Genomic DNA, 26,384 nt, shown 5'->3' with positions numbered 1-26,384 from the left:
TAGCTGTACATTGAACATACAGGCCAGAACTGCCTAGAGGCGAGCTTGTCAAATCCAGTAGCGTAGATGAATAATGACAGCCGAGCTGCAGCCTCTGTGGTGATGAGCCAATATCCAAGTATAGAATAGGTTTGACTTTTCTCAGAGACCGATTTAGAGCTCAAAATTGCTATGCTCTAAGACGAAAATAGCTTTTCAAATAATCTTGGCAAAAGCTGAATGAAACTTTTCAGAATGTTTGTTTTAATGTTGTAATACCATTAGTCTTTTTTTTTCGTTTTGTTTTGAAGGAAGGAAAGTTCAGCTTAAAAAAATGAGGCTGTATTTCAGTGCTGCATTTTCAGTCATTTTTGTGACACACTGACCAACTATGGGACAAGGTAGACTGGCTCATAATCTGTAGGTCACAAGTTCGATCCTTGTAGCACCCAGTGAATCCATCAGCAGCTACATGACATGTTAAAAGTTTGGCTTTGTGGCTTGCCCTTATTATTATGCTTTATTTGCTTCAGATGGGATGTAGATGTGTGTTTTTTTTTTTTTATCAGTATGGACAGTAAGGACACGGCTGCATTTTTTTTCAGTTATGATCTTGAACATATGGATATTTGGATTCTGCACAGTGCACCTTGCATGCAGAGTGTATTTGAATGCTCAAATCAGTTCAGTCTTAGCTTATTCACCTGAAGCTGACATTGCTGAGCCAACAGCAGCAGGGTGGACAAGAACACAAAGCTGAAAGACAAAGAAAGGCACAATCATTTATCTGAGTCTTTGTACCTTAAAATAGCGTGTCTGTTGCGAACTCTGTTGGTTGTAATGTCTGTAAATGTCACTGAGAAAGCCAGAAATAGATAAAAATGCATTCGGTTACTTTTTTCTGGAGTCTAAACTAATTGTAACGCAAACAAAATAGGATTTACTGCATTCAAAAATATTAGATTTTACTTGAATTACAGAGTCGTATATATCAGATTTCAGTCAGTATCTACTGTTACATCGACACCTTACATACTTTTATACAAACATTTATTTTAGTTAATTAAAGTGCAGTCTACTATGATCCACATTTTTTTTTTCAAGTGTGCAGTCTGTGATTAAGTCAAGTTCACTGCTGTCATGCTGTCTTTTCCAGCAGCATTCGGTAATAGATCTTGAAACAAGAATGTTTTTCATATTACTTAGCACGCCTGAAAGCTTTACATGCATGCGAGAGAGAAAAGCTTGCCAGGCAAGTTTTACCTCTCCCCCATTAAGATTTTTAGCCTGTGGCTAATAATGCAACTGACACAACTATGGAAATATATATTTTTAAATGGGAGTTTTTATTGTCAGCTCAGTGACAGTAAGAAAATGGTGTATTTCTGAAAGGCCTTGTAAAGATGAGTGTGCTGTACGTCTGTCTCGTAAAATGGTTCCTGTCTCTTCTCCCATCTGTCTCACTGTTTTTTTTTTTTTGTCTTTCCTGTTGGGCATAGATGAGTGATAAAGCCGAGCAGTACCGTGGCCCACAGTTGTTGTGCATGAGTGTGAGACAACAAAGAGAGAAAATGCATCTGATAAGCCAATAATCTGAGCAAAACTAGTTTGTGTGTCTGTGCTCGTGGATTCCTGATAGTGCATGTCATCCCCATCTCAACCGTCAACATTTTTACCATTACATTACAGCCGGCACAAGCACCAGCAGGAGAACGGCTAATGCAGCCCACAAGGGCAAACTCTCTAGGTGTGGTTAGAGCTGACCGTATTGCAAAAACATTTTATCCAAGTGTATTTCCTGTTTGATGAGCTGTTAAATCCTTTGTGTTGTAATTCATAATGAGCAGTAATACAGCAGACGCTCTCAGATCTCAAAAGCATGATGTATCCGTTCGCACATTATGATACTTAGGAGCACATCAAGCTGCACTTTCATAAACATATGAACATACATGTCCATCTTTGGACAGGAAGCGCCACCACCACCCACCTCATCTACAGAGTGCTGAATGTGCGTGTGGGTTTGTCACTGAGGTTATCGTGTGGTCTCCTCCCCTCACAGATGCAAAATTGAATTAGGCCCACAGCATCTCCAGAAGCCCCCAAACCGACATCCTCTTGTGACACCAAAGAAAGCTTATTTTGCTTTCAGCGAGTACACTTTAACACAGGTACACTTAGGCTCACAAAGTGCACCTCAAGTTACTGTAAATATCTGGAGCCTTTTCAAAGGCCTTCCATGTGTGTATTTCCCCACACACAAGCATCAGCTGCAACATTGTGTGTCTCAGTCTGTCAGGTTGCTGCTGTCTGTCAGGTGGAGACTCACCGAGGCAGACGCGAGCTGCAAACACAAGTCAGACACAAGTCAGGTGGGGATCGAGGCCAGAAGGCGAGACGGGAAGCTGAAGGGGGGATAGGTAGACAACAGTGGTGTCTGATGAAAGAGGGAATGACTGATAGGAGGATTTCAGGTCACATCAGGGTTGTTCACCGAAAAGGTTCCTTTCCTTGGAGTGATCTTGGTTTTATCCTCGGTTGTGTCGGGTTAAATCAGTCTCACATATTTATTTAACCTTTTGGAAAGTTGTTGTCACATCTGAGTGCCTGGTGAGCTAACTTGACTGCTTAATTTTGAAGTTTGAGATACTTCTGTTTATTGTTTTGAGTTGACTGGACTGGACTAGTGCTGAAAAGATTACTTTTATTAATTAATCGTTTAAGTAATTGAGCAAGAAATGCAAGAATATTTAGGAGTGTTGGATTGTGAACAACAAGGATTTTAAAGGTGTCTCTGCGCTCTGGGGAATTGTGGTTAATTTTTTCCCCCTAGATTCCAGGGTTTCACACTGTGAGGTGCACCACCCCCAGGGGGTGTGGGAAAGTTAAAGGGGAAGCATGAAGAAGGAGGCATGAGGCAAAGTTAGTGTGTGAGGTGAATTTGAGTCTGTACATTCATAGGTGTATTACAAATTTGAACTGCTAACAGCTAATTCGCTATCCATTTAATGATGCTTGTTTACCAAAATGTAAACACATATAGACAGGTTAAAGAACAGGTTAAAGTTGTAGCCCCCCGTCATAATCCTCTAAATCCATGGCAATAGTATACTTCCTGGGTTTGATGGGGGTGCCCTTGTCTAAACTCCTAGTTTAGACTAACTCCAGGTAAACATCTGGTCACTGATTAAGCAAAACATGAAATGAAAAGGAATTGCTCTAGGAAATTAGCGGGCATTTTTCAAAATATTCTGGCATTTTACAGACTCAATAATCAATCATTTAATCAGAAACATAATGTAAAGATAAATGTATAATGAAAATAATCAGTAATTGTGTCTCATGACTGATCAGTCTACAGTGACAGCTGACATTGGAATAATTTCCCAAAAAAAAAATCTAATCTATCTCAGTAGAAAGACATACTGTGACCACACTGTGTCTTATAAATAACCAGATTGGTTGCTTCATATCATAGTTTCTGCCCTGTGTTCCTGGATTTGTGCTTGACTGTTAATTGTAGGCATGTAGCACTGGTGGCTCACATCTGTGAACTAGCCTATATGAGTTGCGCCTCATTTCATTCCGTGCAGCCATTTCCTGCTGGCCTGGTCATACGGTGGCCTGGGGACTCTGTTGTTTCCTCACTCTGGGACAGTTACTCCAAAGCTTTTCATTCCTGTCATACTTTATGCTGCTGCTCTTCTCTTCTCTGAACTCGCTTGAGTGGGTGGACAGAAAGATGCACCACAGTTTCCCTAATTGCTCTCGTCTGTTGCTTACACATCCTGTGTGTGCTGATGGGTGTGTTATGCTCTTGTTAATAGTAACTGTATTAGGTACTAAGAGAGACAAGCTTATTTTTTCTGTCATTGTTATTTATTGTTGAATAAATCTAAGTCTGATTTGAGCATAAGATAGAAAAGTCTCAGTTTTTAGTGAGCAGTGTTTTGACAATTTTTTGACAGCTAAAGTTTTTAGGGTTTTTTTTTCATATTAAGATTTTTCATACAGAGTAAATGATCAGTTTCTGTGATATGATGAACTGTTCAGTGCACAAAATCTTTTTGATAGCAAGTCATCTCAGTTGCTGATTTATTAGGTACACCTGGTCAGTCTGCGGTCAGGTACAACAGCTCCGCTACAACGTCTGTCTTTAACAAGCTCATAATGGTAATTTTCTTTTGGTGACATTGTCGGAAAAGTGTAAATTTGTTTATTCAATATATGTTTACTGTTGAGGTTATAGTCAAAGGTGGTGTTTTACTGGACTAGATTGTGTTGAGAGGTGTTTATAACACCACTGCAAACTATGATGACAGTGCTGAAGTATATCATTTAATTAACACCTCTGTGATTGTGTCAACAAAAGCTTAACATTACAGGCAGAAGTAGACAGTAAAAGTAGATGTTATGGCAAAACAGCTAGTTGATTGCATTAAATGTTATGGGTGCACCTAATATAGTAGATACACAAAGAATTTTTAATTAAATGGAGCATTTTCGCATTGTTTCATTGCTGTTTTTAGTTCAGTAATGGCTCTGAGTACTTCTTGCACCACTGAGCCCAGTACACACACACACACACACACATATTCAGTCAGTTAAGTCACAGCTTGGGGAGTTTGTGTCCACGTCTGCAGTTCTTTTCTGTCTGATCCTTAGAGATAACACAGTTGGTCAGGTCTGCGCGCTCTTTTTGTAGCCCTCAGTCACAGACCCATCTGCCTCTGATGTTTCACACACACTCACACAAAGATGTGCTACTGACAACTTGGCAGTGTAGGAGGTCAACCCACAATTATCTCATGAGTCAGGATCTTTGTTATTTTTCTGAATCTGAGAGTCTCATGACCGTGGTTTCGTAAGTTTGGAGCAATTTCCACACAAACAAGGTTTACAAGGTCAAACTACTCTTTAAGATTGATTGACTGTGATTATGACATAAGCTTGCCCCTGACATTGGCCATACTTCTCTAAAGGCCCCGATATGTTTTTAATAGGCCTCATGAGCCTCCAGAAATAAGTTCATGGCCTGAAGTGTAAATTCCCAGACTTGCAGCATAAAACAAAAAAAAATTCCCACTTAAACAAAAAATGTTGTCTAGGTGCCCTTGAGCAGGAAGCCCATCCACCAACTATGCAGCTGCCACATGTGAAACTGGATACGAAACAGGGTGTTGATGGAAAATGAGCATGGAGGCTGTTGTTTATCATTGCCTGGATAAATAAAGGCAAATATAATTTGTCAGCTTCTCTTATTTTTAAACACTTCTCAGGAGTCATTGCACCGATTTTCCTCCAGGCACGATACCGGAAGGCCACACCCTCCCCCTCCAGCAATCTATCCAAATATCTCCGTGAGCTTCATTCAGCAAGCTAAATACCACAAGCAAACATTAATGCTGTTTAACAATCTCTGAGTTTTACAAACAAAAAATGGCCACTGCCACTTCCTCTTCCTCGTCCCTGTAAACCTGTTGCTGAGTAACACAAACATTACATTCAATTGGCAGATGATTTTGTCCAAAGTGGCTTACAATTGGTGTCTTAAACCACAGAATGAACAAGACCCAGATGTCATTATGAATTAAAAGTGCAACCCTTCCAAATAGAGAGCTATATAGCAGCACTGAAACCTTTCAGGTGGAGCTTTATCCCTCATTTTAGGATTTTAATGAACATTTTCTATCATTTCTTTTTATCACTTCATTTGATCACTTTATTTGACAGAAATATGCAAATTGGTAACATTTCTGAAAATATACCAGAGTTAGCCAGAAAAGCTAATTTTTATCTGTGGTCCCTACATGCACCCACTTTTTTGACCATGACATGCTGCATGTTTTACAAACAACATCACATTTAAAAGCATTTAAATCAGATTTACAACTAATAAACTCACAGTGTGCTGCAGCTCGGCTCAGTATCGCCTTGCTCAGCTCAGATTATTCCAGCCGTGTCGCTTGACACATTAAGCTGTATTTCTCATTTTTCCCCTCTCATACTTAAACACACTCTCACACATATGCTGTATATACACACAGTGCTCATCCTACATTGTGCAGTTCAGTCAGGTTTATAACTCGTCTGCTGTGTATGCAGAGATGGCCTCCACCCCCAAGCTCAGTACGCTCGGTCTGCGTTCAGCTGAGCTCTGCTCTGGTCTCAGGCTGCCTGCGCTCTGTGACATCAGCCTTCAAATATGCAGTCCTTCGTGGCTGAGCCAGACGAGCTCGGGTGGCCCCATTCATCTCAAGGTGCTGTCTTTTCCCCCCCTTTACAGCTCGAACACACTCTCTCATCTCACTTAGTGTCTGTCCTTCTGTCAAGGTGGGTTGAATAAGGAAGATCAAAGGTGAAAACGCTTACAGTGCAATAGTGTCTGTCTTTGCTCTGTTTGTGCTTTTAGTTCCAGGATGTTCCCCCAAGCTCAGATTGATTAAGGCATTTATGCACTAATTTCTGCAATAATTCACAGTAGCTGTGGTGATTGGAGATCCTTTTTGGTTTTGTTTACAGGTTTGATTGGTGTAGCTTGTCCTGCTCAATTTGATTGTTTTGGAAAATGTGATAATAAAGGGGCTAAATTAAGATATAAATGGTTTCATATCACTTATTCACATTGCTTGTACTATGTGGCTGTGTTGACCCATCAGTGCTGAGGTTAAAGAAAGGAAATGTTTTTGTGACTGATGTGTGAAAAAACTTGCAGAACATTTTTTTCCATCCTGCAAGTTCTATAAATTATTTTTATTCCCAACAGAAGATGTTCTTATTTTCCACACTCTGTATTAAAGCACCTCATTTCCCTGGTTGTTTCTTTAAAAGTGCGTATTTTCTTTGTGTGGAAATGCCTGCAGTTGCTTGTGCTTGTGAAGGATTATTGTTGAAGCTCATTCTCACTGCAGGCCCTGATTACCTAACTCATAATGTTAGCTGATGGGTTTTACATCTGCGGAATGAACTGAGGGTCTTAAATGTTCATTTGCATAGGAATGTGAGTGCTTCAGCCTCTGTAGCACCCAGCTCTTCCTACCTCTGACTAATGTCTTCCTCTTGTGCATTTTCCACATATGCAGCCAGGCTTTTGATTTGTTGTGTTGTGTTTTGCTTGTGTCCCTCAGAATGAAGAGAAGCGTAACCTGAGTTTGGGCGGCCATGTTGGATTTGACAGCCTCCCTGACCAACTGGTCAGTAAATCGGTCACGCAGGGATTTTGTTTTAACATCCTCTGTGTAGGTGAGTACCAAAAGATGGCGTGTGTGCAGTGTGTGTGTGAGAGAGAATGTGTTGTATATTGTTTACAATTAGCAGCTCACAGAAATGCCATGCCATAACTACTGAATGTTTCTCTACTTGTTTTGTTTGCCTCCAAGCATGTTAAACTGCAGCAAGACTATGATATTAGGTTGTTTTTCCTGACATGAAAGGAATACACAGGCCTCCCATTTGTGTTGCAGTCAAAAGCCAGTCTGAAAGCTGATGAATTACTCTCGGGTGACTGAGTAATTTAGCTCTCTCTCTTTCTGACTTGGTTCTGTCTGGTTCCTATCATCTGCAGGGGAGACTGGAATTGGCAAGTCAACATTAATGAACACACTTTTCAACACCATGTTTGAGAACGAAGAGGCGAGCCATTATCAGAACGGCGTGTATCTTCGGCCGCGAACTTACGACCTGCAAGAAAGCAACGTCCACCTCAAACTCACGATTGTTGATACTGTTGGCTTTGGTGATCAGATCAACAAAGAGGATAGGTGAGCACCGTGAAATGACAATAGATGAGGTTTTAGGGAATGACATGACTTTTTTGATGACATGGTTTGCATTTCTGTGTAATCATGGTTTTTGGTGATGTGCAGGTCATGAGACATTTAGGAAGTTTGAAAAGGGGAAGTTTTGTGGATAGAGAACAAGTAACGTTTTTTGACTTCAGCTCATTTACTATATTTCAGTGAGAAGCAAATCCTAACTTTAAGAAGGTCATTGAATTATAAAAAGAATATATGAAATCTAGATGCCTAAAAATTTATTTAGGTAAGTATAGCCCAAAAGCAGTACTGTTAGATGTTTCTTGACCTGCCGAGCCCCAAAACCACGCTGCCCATGGTTTGAATCAAGCCATATCAAAATTTAGATGACTCTGTGTGAAAAACAAACCACAGTAAAACTTACCTGACAGCGCCATTTACTCCATCAGGACTGTTTTGATGTATTCTGATAAACAATACTCATTATATCATCCCATAAGGCAAATTCCATTCATCCTGATACTCAGAGCACATGCATGAAACACATGCTTCAGTGTGTTTTCCATCTGACTCATGACTGGTGTAACGACAGATTTTCCTGTCAATCCTTATCCAAACCCTACTCTCTAGTTGCAAGAAGACAACGCCATAGTTTTGCCCAAATCAGGTCCACGTTGCTAAGGGATACAAATGAGAGAAACAGACACAAACTAATATCAGTCCAGATTTCTGCACATTTTGCTTTTCTCAGTAGTATGGGAGTAGGACAAAGTGGGACAGCAATACAGAGGAAACTGTTTACTTTTTTTTTTTTTTTTTTTTTTAACATTCAGCTGTGGAATGAAGCGTTCTTGTTGTGACCTAGCCAGCAAGCAACACTCTCACGCCCTTTGATAGCAGTTTTCTCTGTTGGCTGTATAAACCAACATGCTGAAGGACAGGCTCCTGCAGCAGACTGTAAATGCACACTGAGAGAACTTCAAAAGGTCAGAGTTGGTGCATTCCACAGAGAAGATTGAAGATAGATGTGAAGGGAGAGGACAGATGACTGTAAACATGGTTCTAGCTGAGGATCTAGATTAGTTTTGTTTTTTTTGTTTTTTAACTTAACTCTTACTCTGAGCTGTAAAATATAATGTGGGAAGGTCTTCTTTTGAAACACTGACAAGGTTACCAGTATAGTTGGCTGTTAATTTAGATAATTATCAGCCGTTCACATGAAACATGATGAATTTTACTACTAAGCAGTAATTTTGGTTTATCGATGCCACAGGTTTCTCATTTAAAGGGCAAAGATCTGTCTGATTCATACCCATAACTATAGGTTTAACACCATGAACTCTGTAATTGTTGATGTTATATTCTTTCTCTAGTGTTCACACTTTACCAGAACACACAAAGAAACAGCTCAGAATCAATGTAAAGGTTTGTGTATTTTGTACTGTGTAATATTTGTGTATTACTGTGTATTTTGGGCTCGTTTCATGTTGGTGGCTCAGAGTATTTTCTCTCTTCTAAACAGAAAGCTCAGAATAGGCACTTGCACTGTAGCAGGCACTTCACGTAAAAACAAGATTCAGGAGGTGATTCAGTTGTTTGACCCGATGCACAATTGTTATTCTTTAGCTTGTGAATCTTGCCAGTGGGAGCTGGAGGAAATGTAAAAGCAGAGGTGACACCAGCTTGAACCAGTGAGGCTGAGGTGGCTGTGTAGTGCCCAGATATAGCAACATAGTTTACTGAACATCTCAAACACAGATAAAAAGAGATATGTAGAGTGAAAAAAGTGGTGGAGTGAGAGCTAGACTATTACTGTGGGCCTTTTTTTTAATCTATCATGACTAATAAACCACAAGCAATTCACTTGAAAGAGATTTGCATTTCAGGCAGCTGTGATGCAGTTTATTAAATATGTGGCTGACTTCTAATGGTCTTATTCTCATCTTCCAAAAGGAACTGAACTATAAACGAGTTAAAGCTGAAGAATTCTCCAAAAAAAAACTTGTTGTGAATGGGACCTAAAACATCTTCGAACCGTCCCATAACCCACCCAGTTAGGCTGGTGACTGCTGAAAGGTTGAAAGACATTAAAAACGGCTTGCAGAGACAAACTGTGCTGCTGCATGAACATGCATAATTTATCATTTATAATAAAGGACATTTAATATTTCTTGACATTTTAACTTGATAATTGCTGCAGTGAGAAAGAAGTGCAAAATCAGAGAACACTTCCATTCTGCCCTAACTGAATTGTATGTGTTGTCTTGTTTCCTCATTGTGACTAGATGTATGTTAGGAGTGCATCCAAACGGGAAAAACTGAAAATATTTTCCATGGAACACCAGCAAGTTACAATGTGTTAACGTCATATTACGAAAAATTATTGTATTCATCTAATTTATTATGTTGGATCATGCTTTCAAATGTTTTCCATTTCAGCAATTCTGGTATGTCTCTGAAAGGTGAATTTTAATGGATGTTTGATATATCTTCTGATATAAGTATAAGGCAAATCCGCTTTAGATGCATCAACTGTAGTGTCCGGAAAAAAAAATGTTATTTTTTCTTGCCTTCTGGTTCTGGACTCGGTATCCTGCTGTAGCTATGTGGGTCATAAACAGCATTGTGGATAGCCAAAAAACATTAAGTGTCTGGCTACACATACGCTTAGCGTTTACAAGCAGATACTTTAAAACTCTGATGTTTTCATTCTGCTTATTGTTAATTTTCATTGATTTACTGTTGACACTGTAGGCTCTAAACACCATCACAGCACTGTGAGAGGGGGAAAGGATGTTTTGCAGCCACTGTGATTTGTTTCAACCAGACTCCCATAAGGCGAACACAAATTTCATGCAGCACTAAGCTGTACAGCTCTAAGCTGAGGTCTTGGCATAGAATCAGATCACAGTTACTGAAAACATAACTGTCTCGGTTCATTTCCCTAGTGACAAGTCCATATTTCCTTTTATATTCATTACCAATGCATGAATAAGAGGACAAATATTTAGCTTTTATCCGCAGACATAAATCCTCACAGTTTCTCTCTGGCTGTCTCCACAGTTACAAGCCCATCGTTGACTACATCGACACTCAGTTCGAAAACTATCTCCAGGAAGAGCTGAAGATCAAACGCTCGCTGTTTAACTACCATGACACCAGGATCCACATCTGCCTTTATTTCATCGCCCCAACAGGACACTCCCTCAAGTCTCTGGACCTCGTCACTATGAAAAAACTGGACAGCAAGGTACACACAATCAACATACAAACACCCAGCTATATATCTGTTGTGGTCCTCCCCTTTAGCAAAACGCATACTCGCACACTCCCGGTCCTTTCCCATTGTCTGTGAATGATATCAGTGTTGCTGAAATCCGACCTCCCTTTCACTGTGACTGGTGTGCGTTTCCCTGAAATGTGGAGGTCCCTGATCTTTTTGCAGGGGTGCGGACACTCTGTGTCCCAAAAGAATAAAGAAAAATGTTGCAGTGAACGTACAAGCTTGCATTTCAGCGTATAGGATTTCAAGAAAGGTTCACATGCCATTCTTTGGGGTGAACTTATTTGGCTTTTTCTGTGGAAAAAGACAAAGGTTTGGACTTTAACAGCCCAGATTTTTTGGAAGGCCTGCCCTTTATGATCAGATTAACACTCTGTTGTGTTAAGGAAACAGGCTTATCACATTTTCTGATCTGGGAAATAGAAATGAATATGAGATAAAACAAATCAGTTGGTCCTGAAAGACATCCTCATCATGCTCATCTTACTAATCCTGTGTTCCAGTTTAGCATGTTCATAGGTCAACATGCAGCTGTATGCCTGTCAATAGTCATACATTCAGGGCCACATTGATTTGTGGCTTTTCCACTGCTCTTGTATGAGTATTGCTACACAAATTATTGGTTGGTGGCTCTGTGTTTTGCCATACATCTGATGAGTGCAGCTCACTGGAGACACAATCACTGGCTTGGCCTCAATTAGACAACTGGTGGAAAAAATCTCATCAGAACAACACTTGGAGCGTGAAAGAAGGGAGGGGGGAGAGAGTGAGGGTTAGTGGGGCCATGAAAGGGCAAGTAATTTTAATGAATTTTAAGGCTTAAGCTGGAGCTATGTTGTATTTGTCAAAATTGTATGCTTTTAATTTTGTGGAAATCTTTGGTGATAAGTTGTCATTGCTGGCATAGTCCTTGAATTTTTCTGTTGAAGGTAACTTGACTTTCTGTAGCTTGCTCTGCCATCGCATCTATTTCTACTTGTGCTACCTACCAGATCCCTTTCTTTGTAATCTAAAGTCATATAAGGGCAATGATATTAAACAAAGACTTTTTTTAACTTATAAAAGCTATTGATATAAAAGTTTCCTTCCCACGTTGTAACACACTTGAATAAATTCAACATGTTGACATTTTGATAAAATGTTTTTGAGAACTGCTCAGTGTGATAAACACAGCTAAAACCATTCAGAGTGGTTTTTGATCCTCAATCATGGTCTCAAAGTGTGGGAAGTGTGGAATCTAAGGAAGGGAAAAGATCCTCAAAACATTTCAAAGTACATGTTCACAAAGTGCAGAGGAGAGTGAGCGACAAGAAGGAGAGGAGGAGGAAAATTCAGAAGTGAAAATCTGTGCGTCTTTTAGCTCTAAATACACTTGCTTGACTTGAGGCAATAATGAGAGAAAAACTGTCACTAAAGATTTTGTTTAATTTTTTTTAACTGTTATATGTTGGGAGGGTGTGAAATATTTTACTAATAGAGTTTTGTTACATCAATCAAATTAATTTACCGCCCCCTGACCCCAAGGGGTTTGCTTACCACCTCCACAGTCTTTCAGTGCATACGTATACCTACTTATAGCCCTTCTGTAGGAATGACAAAGTGGCAGCTTTAGTTCTGTGTGTGTCTGTTGATGCAATGATAATAAATCCAGAATAAAACAGATGGTCGGCTTGTGACCAAAACCTGCTGCCTTACCTCTGCCAACTATCAACAGCTGTGCATCTCCTGATACTACTCAGAACAATGACCGGCTACCTCAGCCAACTGTCCCTCTCAAGAGACAGTTAATAGTTTTACGAGGAATTCGGAAAAAAATATTTACACAGGATCTTAACCAGACTTAACCAGTTATTGGTGGTATTGAAGATTATATTACACTTACACTACTACAAATAGTAAAAAAAAAAAACATTTAAAAAAAGTATTTTAAATGTTGTTTAATTGTCTTTTTAATAATGAATACTTTCTGATTTATTGAGGACTACATAGGACACTAAAACTTTACCTGAGGACCGTCTGTGTTTCTGCCAAAGTCATAGTCAAGACCAATTACAGGAGTACTTCCACTATCCTTAATTATTCCCATTGGAAAAGCCAGAACACTGCTCTGACCCAACAGGAAAGCTATACAAACTTCAGAGAACGGTCTGAGATCCAAATTCAGGACTTTTCTTGCTGAGCCTCTGTTCTGTCTTTACCTGCCAACAGAGCGATCAAAACCTGCCACCTTGTGTTTGCCAACTGTGTCCTGTTACCATCCAAACCACCACGGTGCACACAGCCAGCTCTGTGTATGCCTTGCTTTGAACCAAGCCATGATAGCTTACCTGAGCTAAATATATTATTTTTTTATCCCTTTATATGAACCGCAGCGAAACAGTTCAGATGAGTTAAAAGTGTTTGCTTTCGTATTGTAGCTTACTTGCTATACTCTCCCCTAATATGGGTGAAAGCAAAGCAGCTTACCACAGCTAAACCACCCAGTCCTTTCACAGGAGCCAAACTCTCTTTCTTCTGAACCTTCAGTGTGGCTGTAAGGGACATTTTAGTTATTCACAGGCCTTTTTCACTTGAACAGCACCAGAAAGTGGTGATACTGTAAAATAACAACAATGTTGGCAGCAGGCATTTTTACCCAGAGTGATTTACGGTGTCGTGAGCGCAACATCGGACTCAGTTTTAGTGTGAGTGGGTGGCCACGGTGAACACTAGTCTGACCTCAGTGGCTCTGTCCCGGCTATCCTTCCACAATGTGCAATATGACCACTGTTTTTTCTGAAACCAAGCCAGTGTTGAGTGACCACAGTGTGGCTGTGATATTGTTTTCTTTTTAAGGGTTTAATGGGGTTTGTGCAGTGGTCTCTTTCTAGGTAGAATAAATGTACTGCAGGCAATATTTGCTGCAGTTACTCACCACATCAGCCTTTGCACATATCCAAGCTCTAGATGGCTACAGGTTGACCACAGAAAGTAGCTTGTTTTCCCAACCGATTAGGTCTTCAACAAGTGCTTATTTTCAATATCTATTCATTGCACTGGTTATTTTTCGATTCACCATTTAGTCTGTAAAGTGTATGCAATACTTAAAAATGCCTTTCTGCGTTCTCAGACCACAAAGTCACAGTTTATAATGTAACCTAAAACCTAACCTGCAGAAATAAAAATTGGAAAGTCAGCAGATTCTCATGTTTCAGGAAAAAGAAGATTAATATCTGAAGATCAACTAACTGTTTCAGCGCTAAAATTAATTATACAAGTGAAGATCACAGCCCAAACACGTATGTTCTGGTCACTATGAATCTATTTCACTCTTTCAAAGAGTGCAAAATTGTGGTCCACAGTCACATTTTTGCTTTCTCTGCTGAATTACATTCACCTCAAAGGGAGCATTTCTCTGTGTGAACATTAGCATTTATCTGGAAACTATAGATGAATGAACAGAGCTATCCTGTCTGCCAGATAGCCCTGTCACAGGAAAAGCCGGGGAAGCTGACCAGAAAAAGCTTTTTCCTCAGACTGTAGATTTAGTTGTCAAGGCTAGACAATGGTGTTTTTCTTGTAAACGGGGTGCGACTCACCCTTTTCTACAGAGAACCGTTGGAAGACCCAGCAGAGCAAGTGTGGTTTGTGGTGGATGAAGGCAGGAAGAGAGATAAGAGCCTGAAGGAGGTGCCCTTTGTTTTAAATGAAGATTTTTCTTGAAAAGCAGGAAACCATTACCAGTTAATTATCTAATATTAGGATGTAGGGGATTCAGTTTGGCACACAAGGACTGATATTTCCTACTAACCTTTCAAATGGCTCATCATTTCTTATCTGTCAAATGCACATGGGTTTTTGTCAGGACTTCTGATTTACTATAAGACTTGAGAGACATAGTTTTTCCAGATAATCACTTTAATTAAACTAGATTCTTTTGCCAGTTTGATCAGAGGTTTTGAACTTTGTGTTGAAAGGCAGGCATTTGTCCTGCTCATCAACATGGCCAGCAGTTGGAGCTGGTTTGAAAACCCTAGTACCCAACTACCATAATTTACTAAGCTGACTGAGCTATAGCTCAGTCCAATCTGAACACACAGAGACGATACACATATCATTCAGTGTGACTTACACTTTATAAGGATGTGGATCAACATGGTTCTTTTATCCCTGGAAAACTGACATTCTGTCCTTTCATATGCAGATACTCTCTGTTGTGTAAGATTAAAATAGAAAGTGCCAGAAATCACAGTATGTGATTTTTTTTTTTCAGTGATTATCTTATATGTGAATTGCTTTGATGTGGTTACAGCTATCCATCTGGAGTTCCTAGTTGTTCAGAACAAACACTAAGAACTATTTGGAAATACTCTTTGGCCAGCTGGGAAAACCCGGCTGTGGGAAATGAACAAATATCACTGTCCCCTCCCTCCTCACTGACCATTTCAAGACACTTAACTCCGCTTCAGTTGCCACAGAAGGCAGTATTGAATTGATGCAATTAATGAAGTTTGTTTGTTAAATAAGGGTTGCAGCATGATGCTGGCTGACCTGCTGCAAATTAATGATCCAATAAAGTACGATGAGCCGGTAATTTGACTCCTAACAAGCTCTGGCTCTTGCTCTCAGGCACACTATGGAATTGATGAGTGAATCTGCAGGAATCCCCCCCTTCCTCCCAGTTAGTGATTTGGGTAATGCAGACATACAGAGGAATGCAGACAAACTGTGTGTTTATTTCTGCACATCTGCTGCTGATTGGAGATGGAGCCTAGTTTGTTTTCATAATCGCTGTTTGTTTTATTTATCTCATGGGGTTCTGACTGAGCTTATTTGCTGTATGGTTTTGCTGCATATGGTCTTGTATGCTCCCTCCAACATGTTTAGCAGTGTACTTTATGTACTTTATGTTTCTAATTAGGTTGTTAGCATGTTTGATTTAGGTTGTTTTTACAGTGCTTGTTTATGACCTGGTGACAAATGGAAATTAATAGCTTTAATCTGTAAGTCATTGAAACCATTTGGTTGGTTTCTGTGCATCTTCTCTCATTATATAAAATTTTATTGGTATGTTTTGTCCTGACATGAAGATGCAGGTCAGACCAGGCTAAATCAAACTATTGTATCAAAGATCCATGCACACACTTTAACAGTAATGCTTCTACATTTTTTGGGAAATTCAACCAAAACCGACCTCCAGCCCCTCTGCTTTTCTCTTCCTTTCTTCAGGTCAACATCATTCCCATCATTGCCAAAGCAGACACAATCTCCAAGAGCGAGCTTCATAAATTCAAAATAAAGATCATGAGTGAGCTGGTGAGCAATGGTGTCCAGATATACCAGTTCCCCACAGATGATGAAGCAGTCAGCGAGATCAACGCCTCCATGAACGTAAGTCATGTTGTGTCCCCTCAAACACAGGATTTTCATACAAGAATCCTTAAGTCCGTCTTCTTAATCCTTAATCTATCTTTTTAATTAATGTCCACCATTGTTTGTGTTTTGTGAAGATGATAACAAATTCTCAGTCTTTGGTTTTTGTTCTTAAGATGTGGTGAAAACAATGTCAGATAAGTTAGCATGTAAAAATAGTAGGTTTTTTGAGACCTTTGACATTTGTCTCAAAACCTTTGGATTAAAAAGGATTTAGTTTTTAAGACATCTGTGTGCCTACTGACTTATACCATCATGTCTTTAGCACCACATGTGTTACACATCTGGTAGCAGCAGCATATGTTGACACCATTTTATTTGCTTTTAACACATGGGCTGAAAAGTAATGTTTCCCTTATCTAGACACTTTGAAATCCCACACATCTGTATACATGGAAAAACACAAAAAATATTTCTAAATACTAGCTGACCCTGGCCATGTGCTTGGACATACAGTATATACAGAGTTATACAGTTTCACACGGAACTGCGTGAACACCAGCTCTGCTTAACTGCACCAGTTCTCTATTCTTTCCATAATAAAAAGAATTTATGAATTTGATGGCAGCACATTCTTTCCTCCAACTGGTTTTATATGTCCATTTGTACTTTGTATTTTCCATTGTCAAAATAAATCAGTTACTTAGAGATATTGAAAACAAGCTGTGAGTAGCTATATAATTGAACGTAAGCTAATGACTTTAGCTCAGAGAGCAAGCACAAATACATTTCCTGCAGAGAATATTTAGCCTTTTTTAGTTCCGATTTTATGGCAATGATGTTTAATCACTCTGTGCTCAAACACACACCCACACACGCACAAATACCCATCTCTTATGGATAAATGGGACTGCATTTGGTTCTCTCAGGCACAGTCCTTGTACAGTATCCCCATCTATTCATAGTCCGTTACATCAGCGCCCACACTCACCAGCTTGTTCCTCTGAGCTGCAACAAGCCAGCTGGTTTCAACTCGCCACCTAATTTTTGAGGTTGCTATTGGGCATGTTTTCCCCCACGATGCCTCCCTGTCGATTCTAACGAGGCGTAGTAACTCTTAGAGCAATAAGAAAATATGTGTGTGTGTGTGTGTGTGTGTGTGTGTGTTTAATCACTTCAACAAAATAGGCCTCACAGCCCCAACTGAGCCACGTTAAACAGAGCTCTGGTGAAGCTCATATGTCAACATGGTTACACTTCGCTTTGGTGTGGTCTGGTTGTGAAAGATAAGAGGGACGTTGGCCACAGTGAAACAAGCTTTATTTGAAATTAAACAGCTTACATCCATTTTTGTTGTTTTATTATTGCAGCACAACAACATGCTTGTGTCTAGTGGAATTTAACTTTGGAAACAGTTGCTGTGCTGTAAAGAATACTGACATGAAACAACCATGGAAAAAAAAATCTCTGAGAAAGTGTAACTTAGAAGTCAGAGTGAGCTCAGTCTGTGTTTATGTCTCCAGTTACACCTGTGACCTCTTGACCTTTTTTAACACCCTAACTTCTTTTCCTGTGCAGGCCCATCTGCCGTTTGCTGTGGTCGGGAGCGTGGAGGAGGTCAAAGTGGGGAACAAAACAGTGAGGGCCAGACAGTACCCCTGGGGTGTTGTGCAAGGTGAGAACCATTTACAAGCAAGTTAATCAGGGTGTGGGTGTTTGTGTTTCTCAAGCAAACGCAACAGTGAGTCCATGATGGGATCAGCTGATGTTTTATCTCCTTTCTCCAGATCGCTGCAGAATCATATCGTGTCTTGACAAGATATAAGACAGAGCGAGGCCAAACTGTGATATTGGCTCTTGTGTGCTGTTATCATGGCACAAGTGTATTGTTCTTATCATACCACAGTTTCATCAGCAATTGTTCAATTAATCAATTAGTCAATGGACAGAACAGTTTGATAGTTGCAATGAAAATTTTGTTGAAATTTTAAAAAATTGCAGTTTATTATTAATCATTCGCTTCCTGTGAGTCACCGGTAACCGTTTTGCTGATGTCTGTGTACTTTCAGCCACAACTTCTCTTTCATATAATGAAGCAGCAGAAATGCCTTGACTAGTGTTTTCCTGTGTCAGGCATCCTTTGGGAGATCACATGATCGAAGGCTGAACCCCCTTCGCAAATATCTCTGTTCATACTGCCTCTGTTTGTGTGGTTTCGCCATATTAAGGTCCATCCTAAAGCACCAAGTGTGGATTCGAGGCAGACAGTAAAAATTAGAGCTGCAACAGTTAGTTGACTAATTGATAAATTGATTGAATTAAAATTAATCTGCAGCTGTTTTGAATGTTAAGCATTTGTTGGGTTTTCCTTCTTAAATGTGAGAATTTGTCGCTTTTATTTGTTATATATGAAAAATAAAACATTTGTCTTGTCAGATATATCAGACCATTTAAAGACATCACTTTGGGCTGTGGGGATTTTTTATGGATGCTTTTCACTACTTTTTGACACTTTATAGACTAAATGATTAATTGAGGAGACAATTGGCAGATGAGTCAATGATGAAAATAATTGTTAGTTGCAGCCCCAATGAAAAGCCTTGGCAGGAAGTTGCACTGATGCAACCTACCAAATGTGGCTTAACCATGGAAGCACACGTACAGGACAATGGGGAAACACATACAGTTAACTTCCACCTTTCTGCTTTGCACATATGAACAAACTTAATGTAACTCAGCAGCTGAAAAAGCAAACCTTCTATCAGTATCCATGGTGAGAGATGCTTCCTGCTCATGGCAGAACGGTGAGTGCATCCCACCGTTTTCCTGTTTATTTATACCCGCCCTCTCAATGCAGAGTGCCCTGCACAGCTGTGAGTGTGACTTCATGCAGAGTGACATAGTGAAATGAAGGGCGAGTTGGTAGAGATTGTTTTGGGAAAGTGTGTGTGTTTGTGTTTGTATTTGTATTTGTATTTGTGTTTGTATTTGTGATGTACTGTACATTGTTCTGCCTTAATATGTCTGCATGCATACGTTGCCCCTGGAGATATCACCTGTGTCAGGGATCTTTTTTCCCAAGGCTCATTTCTCTGTGCTTGTCAATGAGAGTAAACAGTTTAATTTAATAATGTCAGGCAGACTTGTGCTGTGAGAATATTACTGCTCAGATGGGAGTTATACTCTCAGGGAAGCTCTTTCTCTCTCTCTCATTCCCTCCCTCCATCTCTCCATTCCTCTCCTCAGTTTACTGCCCTTGTGTCTTCACTCTCTCTTCCTTCCTCTCTTCATTATCCACTGACCACATTCATTCCCCAACCCTCAGAGGACAGTCCATGGTTATTTATACAGCCTGCTGTGTGTCTCCTGGGGGACAGATTCCTATGGACTCCATCAGTCACTAGGAAGCTATAGTCCAGTCCAGCAACAGACAGATTAGAGCCATCTGCAAAATGTTATCTCAGCTTCATTTTAAGCTAATTTCTGTGGGATTTAACTCAGTTTGAAGCGGACATATTTCTTATTATTCAGCAGCAATTAAGAAGTGGTGGATGTGTCAACCAGAAACAGGTCCTGATGCTGGTATTGATAACACAGCATGCTTACTGCGTGTCAGAATATATTGGTGTCACTGAGTTCATAATATGTGAGCATAATGTAAACAAAAGAGCTGTCACTCTACCCAAAATGAAAACATGATTGGAACCAGGTGTTACCCATTAACTCAATAACATCTGTGTGACAATAGACATCATTTTCTGATGAAAAGATTTGTTTACCCACAGTAAACTTTGATGTAAAACCAGACCATATTTAAAATTTTGAAAAAAGTTTAGAAAAAATACTATTTGCACCTTTAGCTAATGTTCATCTCTGCCTGACAGCAAAACTCAGGGCTGATGGGATGGAATACAAGAAAACTACTTGGCTTATTATAGTCAGGCCCACTTACAAACTGATGGCTCACAATTCATACAACATACTTTGTCACTGTATCTGAGGACAGGGGCAGAAGAGGACAGGAGCTTCTGTGTTTTATGATACTCTGCCGGCTGAAAGGAGGGTCTGTGTCAGTGGAAACAGTTTGTAGATGCCAAATGTTATATAGATGGGTTATGGTAACATCTCAAAGAGCCATGGGAAATTTCCATCGACTTGAAGGAAGACAGAGGAAGGACTGTCTACTGACAAGAAGAGTAATTGAGGGGGGCTCAGTGTGTGTATGTCTATGTGTGTGTTTATCTTCCCTCAGGATCTTGATGCTCTGTTATCTCTGAACTCCAGACATCTGTGACATTTAGCAGACCCTGTATTTCTTCTCTGCAAACTACTGTCTGTCTGTTCTTCTGTGCACACGTACTGCAGTGGGTGTTTGTGTGCGAACATGCATGTCATTAATCACTTATTTTGTATTTGGTTCTCAGGATGTTTTTGGAAAGTTAAGTTAGGGCTAGGCAATATGGTTAAGAAAAACAATATTCTTCTAACATCAGGAATTTAGTGCAAACTTTAACCATATTTACAGATAGAACAAACAGGTTGTGGTGCCGTTTCTCCAGTTGGTTACCATTATGCTATTGCAGAAGAAGAGGGCACAAGAAGATGACATCATTAAAAGAGCGCCAGTAAAGATGGAAAATCATGTGGGAAATGTGATGGAAATATGGCAATTATAGTTTTCATGAAAGAAGAGAAAGGATTCATGCTCCAAAGGTCTGTATGGGTGAAAACAGACTGGCGATAGAAATAATGAATATCTTAATTTCAAAGTGTGCAATTCAAGATATTGAGCTCTTCTTTGACAGTGTTGAAGGTAAAAACTCCCTAGTTTCCCTAGTTTTTTCCCTAGTTTTTCCCTATTCAGTTTTTAGGTCATATTTTTGGTAAATTCATTATTTACCATGTAGCGTTAGAGCTTTTTTTTGTAACTTGCATAACGATGTTTACCTCTCAAAATATGGTAAAACCTTACCTAAAGTACAGGAGCTGATGATCAGCCTGGGGCGCATGGATCCTTTCGATGTTCAGTGAAGCGAACACAGTGTTTTCATGTAATCTCTTGTTCTCTTTGTTCATTTGTCTATTTTCATTCATTTTTGATAGCTGTACATTTGTGTGCAGCCAAATATCTGTTCTCCCCTGTTTTGTATGGTTCTTTTTTCTTGCTTGTGTGTGTCTGCAGAGCCTGAGCTCAGATATCTTGAGGGCTCAGTGCCGCAGTCAGTCAGAGGGTTGGCCCTCATTCAGCCCCTCAGCAGGGGGGCCAGTACAGAGAGACTATTAGATGCCAAATGAACAGGCAATTTCAGTAGCCTGGATACTGCCCCAGAGAACAGCTCATTTCTGTTTTTGACTTGTATTCTCCCACTAATGATCTGTGGTTAACCAGCAAATTTGAGTAAAAATAAGAGTGAGTAATTCATACAACTGCATCACCACTACTATTTCACATCTTTTTCAAATTTACTTTGTGTCCAAAAACCGTAAAGTAAGAAGAGGGTGAGTTGGTGGTTATTCACTTGCTTTTTTTTTTGTCTGAGTCTAATGAAGGAAAGTCTTGTTTCTTTGGGTGGGATGTTTGGGTTTAGGCACTTCGACTGTGTTATGCTGCATATTTCTATGCTGCATTGTGGTTCACTGTCACGCACTGCAGGCTTCTTTCCAAGCATTTCCCATTAGGAGAAGCTAAATGCCACGCTAATTGGACATTTTCAATATCATTATTGCTCTCTTTACATCCTCAGCGCTCACAGCTTGTGGTGGTATTCAAACACAGCATATATCCCATCCTCCACCACTGCTTGCCCAGGGTTCATGGCACATGCTTCAGTGCTTGAAAGGCCACGTGCCTTCACTCTTCCCATGCCCTTGGCCACCACACACACACACATCAGATCTGAGACTACAGAGAAACTTTTTTTTAGCATTTTCTGATGTTTGCTAACAGGTTGATCACATTTACTTCCTGAGAGGGGGAAGTTATTTTTCCTTTGATATCACATGTGCTTTTTAACGGGCCGCTCTTTTCTTGTGTTTCCAAGATAAGTTGGTTGGTGTATCAAGTTATGCACTTGACCACAGCTGCTCCAGGTTTTTATTACTTTGCAGATATGTGGCCCTTATTTAAAAATTGGTGGTGATTTAGCATATCAAATAATTAGGAGTGGTCAAAGACTAGAGATCGCTTCACAGTACAGATGGCTTCAGTCCACATTCAGGCACCCCTACCCACTTGATCTTCCACCACTGACCTCCTTTCAGGCAGAACAGAACAAGACATTTCTAGAACAGTCCATGTGGTTGCAGTGGCATTAAATGAGGTGACCTATGAGTAAAAAGGCTTCATCAGAATGGAAATGACGCCGAGGGCTCATTACCCCCCTCTGCTGTCAGTCTGTCAGGCAGGAAATACTTCCTGCCCTTTCCCCACTGTGAATTCATTTAACTGTGAGAGTCACTCAGACATGAAACTAAAGTGAAGTTATTAGAGTTACTCCAGGAGAAAAAACTTGAAAAATGTAGAATATCTCAAATGTATCTGCTCCTGTTTGTTGGAAAAATATGATAGATTTAGTTTATTTTAATGGATGCCAAATGCGAGGTGTCCAGTATATTTTGTGCAACAACTTCACACTCTCACTCTCCAAACATTTCCTGGTTTAGAGCGAGAGATGGAGAGGAAGGGAGGGTAAAACAGTGGCAGATGGGATGTTAAAATAAGTTAAAAGCAGTGAAAAAGACAGCCAGGCACAGAATGAAATGTAAGACGCAAAGACTCGGAACTGGAAACAAGACACAACTGCACATTTGTTGCTCTGACGCTGGCTCATTAACACAATCCAAAACAAATTTTTCAAACCCAGAACAGAATTTCTCAGAGCCCTGGTATAGGAAATAACCAAGATGATCACCTGAATTGCAGCCACTGTCCTAATTATGGTGTATGTGTGTTTTTTTTTTTCTTTAGTTGAGAATGAGAGCCACTGTGACTTTGTAAAACTCAGAGAGATGCTGATCAGGGTCAACATGGAGGATCTGAGGGAGCAGACCCACGCCCGCCACTATGAGCTGTACCGACGCTGCAAGCTGGAGGAGATGGGCTTCAAAGATACAGACCCTGACAGCCAGCCATTCAGGTAGAGAGAGGACAGAGTGGACACACAGTCAACACATGTACTGTGTTCACAGAGAGTGAAAACACACACACTCTTCCACACGCTAAATCCAAAACCAACAACATATCATGTGTCAACAGCAGGGAGTTTGTTGTCTGTTTACAGACAATACTTGATCTATTCTTGTCTGTAATATTTTCAGTCTTTCCTCTGTCCTGTCCTGTCTTCTCTTCTCTTCTATCCAGTCTTCAAGAGACATATGAGGCCAAGAGGAAAGAGTTCTTGGGGGACCTGCAGCGTAAGGAGGAGGAAATGCGACAGATGTTTGTCAACAAAGTAAAAGAGACAGAAGCAGAACTGAAAGAAAAGGAGAGAGAGGTCAGTCTGGGAAAATGAATCTATGGCTGTAGGCACGGTAAAGGCCACATATATGTCCACTTATCAACTCTGCTACTTTTTAGTGGGTTTTTGGAGCTTTTTAAGCTGAGGTTGATGAGAGCAGAGCTGCAGGCTTAAAAACCAAAACAGTGATCCAAAACGGACTAAAAGGCTCTATAGAACTGAAGAAAACCGAGTCTCTTTGAGTTCAACTGCTTCTACATTACACAATGATGCATTGTTAATAAAATAAAATATTGATCACCACTTACCCACCTGTCCTCATATCTCCTGTCCTCCCACTGTCATCCTCGTCCCGCCGGTCCATCACCACCCTTGTCTCCTCCCTCTCAGCTGCACGACAAGTTCGAGCAGCTGAAGCGGATGCATCAGGAGGAGAAGAGGAAGGTGGAGGAGAAGCGGAGAGATCTGGAGGAGGAGATGAACGCCTTCAACAGGAAGAAGGTGGCAGCCGAGACGCTCTCCTTATCTCAGCCCCTCAAGAAAGACAAGGACAAGAAAAAGTAAGAAAGTCCCTCCTCTCTGTCACTCACTCACCTCGTTCCCCTTCCCTTAAACAGGAAGCTGTCCTTTTGCTTTTTTTTTTTTAACTAATCCTGTGGCCTTTTCAATTTGTGCCTTAAATCCTGAAATAATTTCCTTTTCGAATAGAAGCGTCTCTTGCTTCTCTCATCCCTTCCTTCTCTTTTTGCTCTTCAGCCCCTGTTACAAGTCTTTCAGCTGGAGGTTTTCATTCTGCTAATTCCTGTGGCAAAGTGTCACATTAATGAGCCTTAAATCGAATGTGCTGTGCTGTTGTCGACCTGTCTCCAATACGCAAGCATTTCAGCTATTATAAAGGCCTGGCATGTGTTAAGGAAACTTCCTCCCCTTTTTGTCCTGCCCAAGCTTAACATTTCCCGTCCTTTCACTCTTTCCCTTTGCCTCGCTCTAATTATTCAGGATATTCAGGGAGGAGGCAGTAAACTCACTCTCTGAGACAATAGCCAGCTTGGCTTATAAATAGGTGATGCAGAATACAGCTCATTTTCAATAGGGGTACGTATTTATGATGGCGCAGGTATAACTACAACACAAGCTTTCCATCTTTTAGCTCATTAACTATGTATCATGTGTATTTAACTGTACTGCAAACCATTTTTGCAAAAGTTTTATTTTTTTTTTACCTTCTAGACAGCCATCTGTTTCCGTTCATTTCAGTGCAGTTTGACAGCCGACTTGCAGAGACATGTATCAGATACATTATTCAGTAACCCACTGTAGAGAACATCATGTCACATTTCCCTCCCTGTCAAAGTTCTGCTTTCTGCCGTTCTATGGCGTGGAGATGCAGTTGACAGAGGGGATTGTTTGACACACACCGCTTACCTCACCTGTGTGCGTGACGGCTACCTTGCTGAACTGCCGCAGCTCGCACGCATGTGTGTGTCCACACCGACTACATCGCTGCTGCAGCTCTGCTACTGCTAGACCTGTCTTTATACACTGAGTTTGTCTTTGATAATGGGCATCAATAATCAACTGTTTGATTTAATTTCATTATAGGTTTAATTTGAGAGCGTGATGTAGCACTCTGGAAAACTATTGCCCTTCACCTAATGCTCTGTTAACTTACTGACATAGCACAGTCATGTCACCTATACTGGGTTTCTGCCATGACTATATGCTACACATACATGCTCCACTTTCTCCCTTGACAACATGCAATTGCTAAAATAGCTAAAAAAAAAAAAAAAAACAAGGTCATGTCTGTGACATGTTGTTGCTGGTACTAAACTTCACTGGCCTGGACAGAGCCCTGACCCCAACCCCATCCAACACCCCCTGGAATGAATTGAAGCACTGACTGTGAGCCAGGCCTCAGTGTCTGACCTCAGTAATGCTCTTATGGCTGAATGGGATCAAATCCTTGCAGCCAGGTTCCACAGTCTTTTGGAAAAGCTCCCCAGCAGAGTGGAGGCTGTACCAGCAGCAGATTATTGCCCATGGTTTAGGAATGAGATGTTGAACAATCACATATGGGTGTAATGTTCAGGTGTCAACATATTTTTTTCCTATTTAGTGTAGCTCATGAATGCAGTGCATTTCTGCAGCCATCTCTTAAATCTTGGAGATAGAAGGTCCCTTGAATTCACCACCAAAGGAGAATTTTTAGAAAATCTCCTATTCAAACAGAGAGAAAAAGGAAGAGTGAATATATAATCTTGATGGATTACATATTTTTAAGGTATTTAAGTCGTTGCGAGCTAATTTTCAAGCTTCACTGGGTAGAACTGAAGCTGATGGCTGCCTGGGAGATTGGAAAATGGTTTGAAAACATTTGCTAAGCTTAGGACATTGGCAGTGAAGCAATCAGTACACGAGTGCATGTAGTTCACGTAGTCTTACTGCTGACTACCCAGAACACACTCTCTGAGGCTGAGAATTTAATGTGAGGACGTGTGGCTCCATCTTGTGGCTGCTCACACGCCTTTCTGTCAGCGCCGCTGTAGGACACAGATC

At 40.4% G+C, this 26,384-nt stretch overlaps 1 protein-coding gene across 1 annotated transcript in view; it reads left to right on the top strand.

Moving 5' to 3' along the window:
* The window catches only part of sept8a (septin 8a), a 29,763-nt gene that overhangs the window by 2,254 nt on the left and 1,125 nt on the right, over window positions 1–26,384 (top strand). The window contains exons 2-9 of the mRNA XM_041050907.1: window positions 7,107–7,221; window positions 7,544–7,739; window positions 10,797–10,983; window positions 16,225–16,386; window positions 17,947–18,043; window positions 23,336–23,504; window positions 23,729–23,861; window positions 24,216–24,385. Coding sequence (XP_040906841.1) covers window positions 7,107–7,221; window positions 7,544–7,739; window positions 10,797–10,983; window positions 16,225–16,386; window positions 17,947–18,043; window positions 23,336–23,504; window positions 23,729–23,861; window positions 24,216–24,385 — 1,229 coding nt within the window. The remainder of the gene's footprint in view (window positions 1–7,106; window positions 7,222–7,543; window positions 7,740–10,796; window positions 10,984–16,224; window positions 16,387–17,946; window positions 18,044–23,335; window positions 23,505–23,728; window positions 23,862–24,215; window positions 24,386–26,384) is intronic.

Source organism: Toxotes jaculatrix, chromosome 12 (genome assembly GCF_017976425.1).
Source record: "Toxotes jaculatrix isolate fToxJac2 chromosome 12, fToxJac2.pri, whole genome shotgun sequence".
NCBI lineage: Eukaryota > Metazoa > Chordata > Actinopteri > Toxotidae > Toxotes > Toxotes jaculatrix.
Note: the sequence above shows the minus strand (reverse complement) of the source record. Positions and strands in the feature narration are given on the sequence as shown.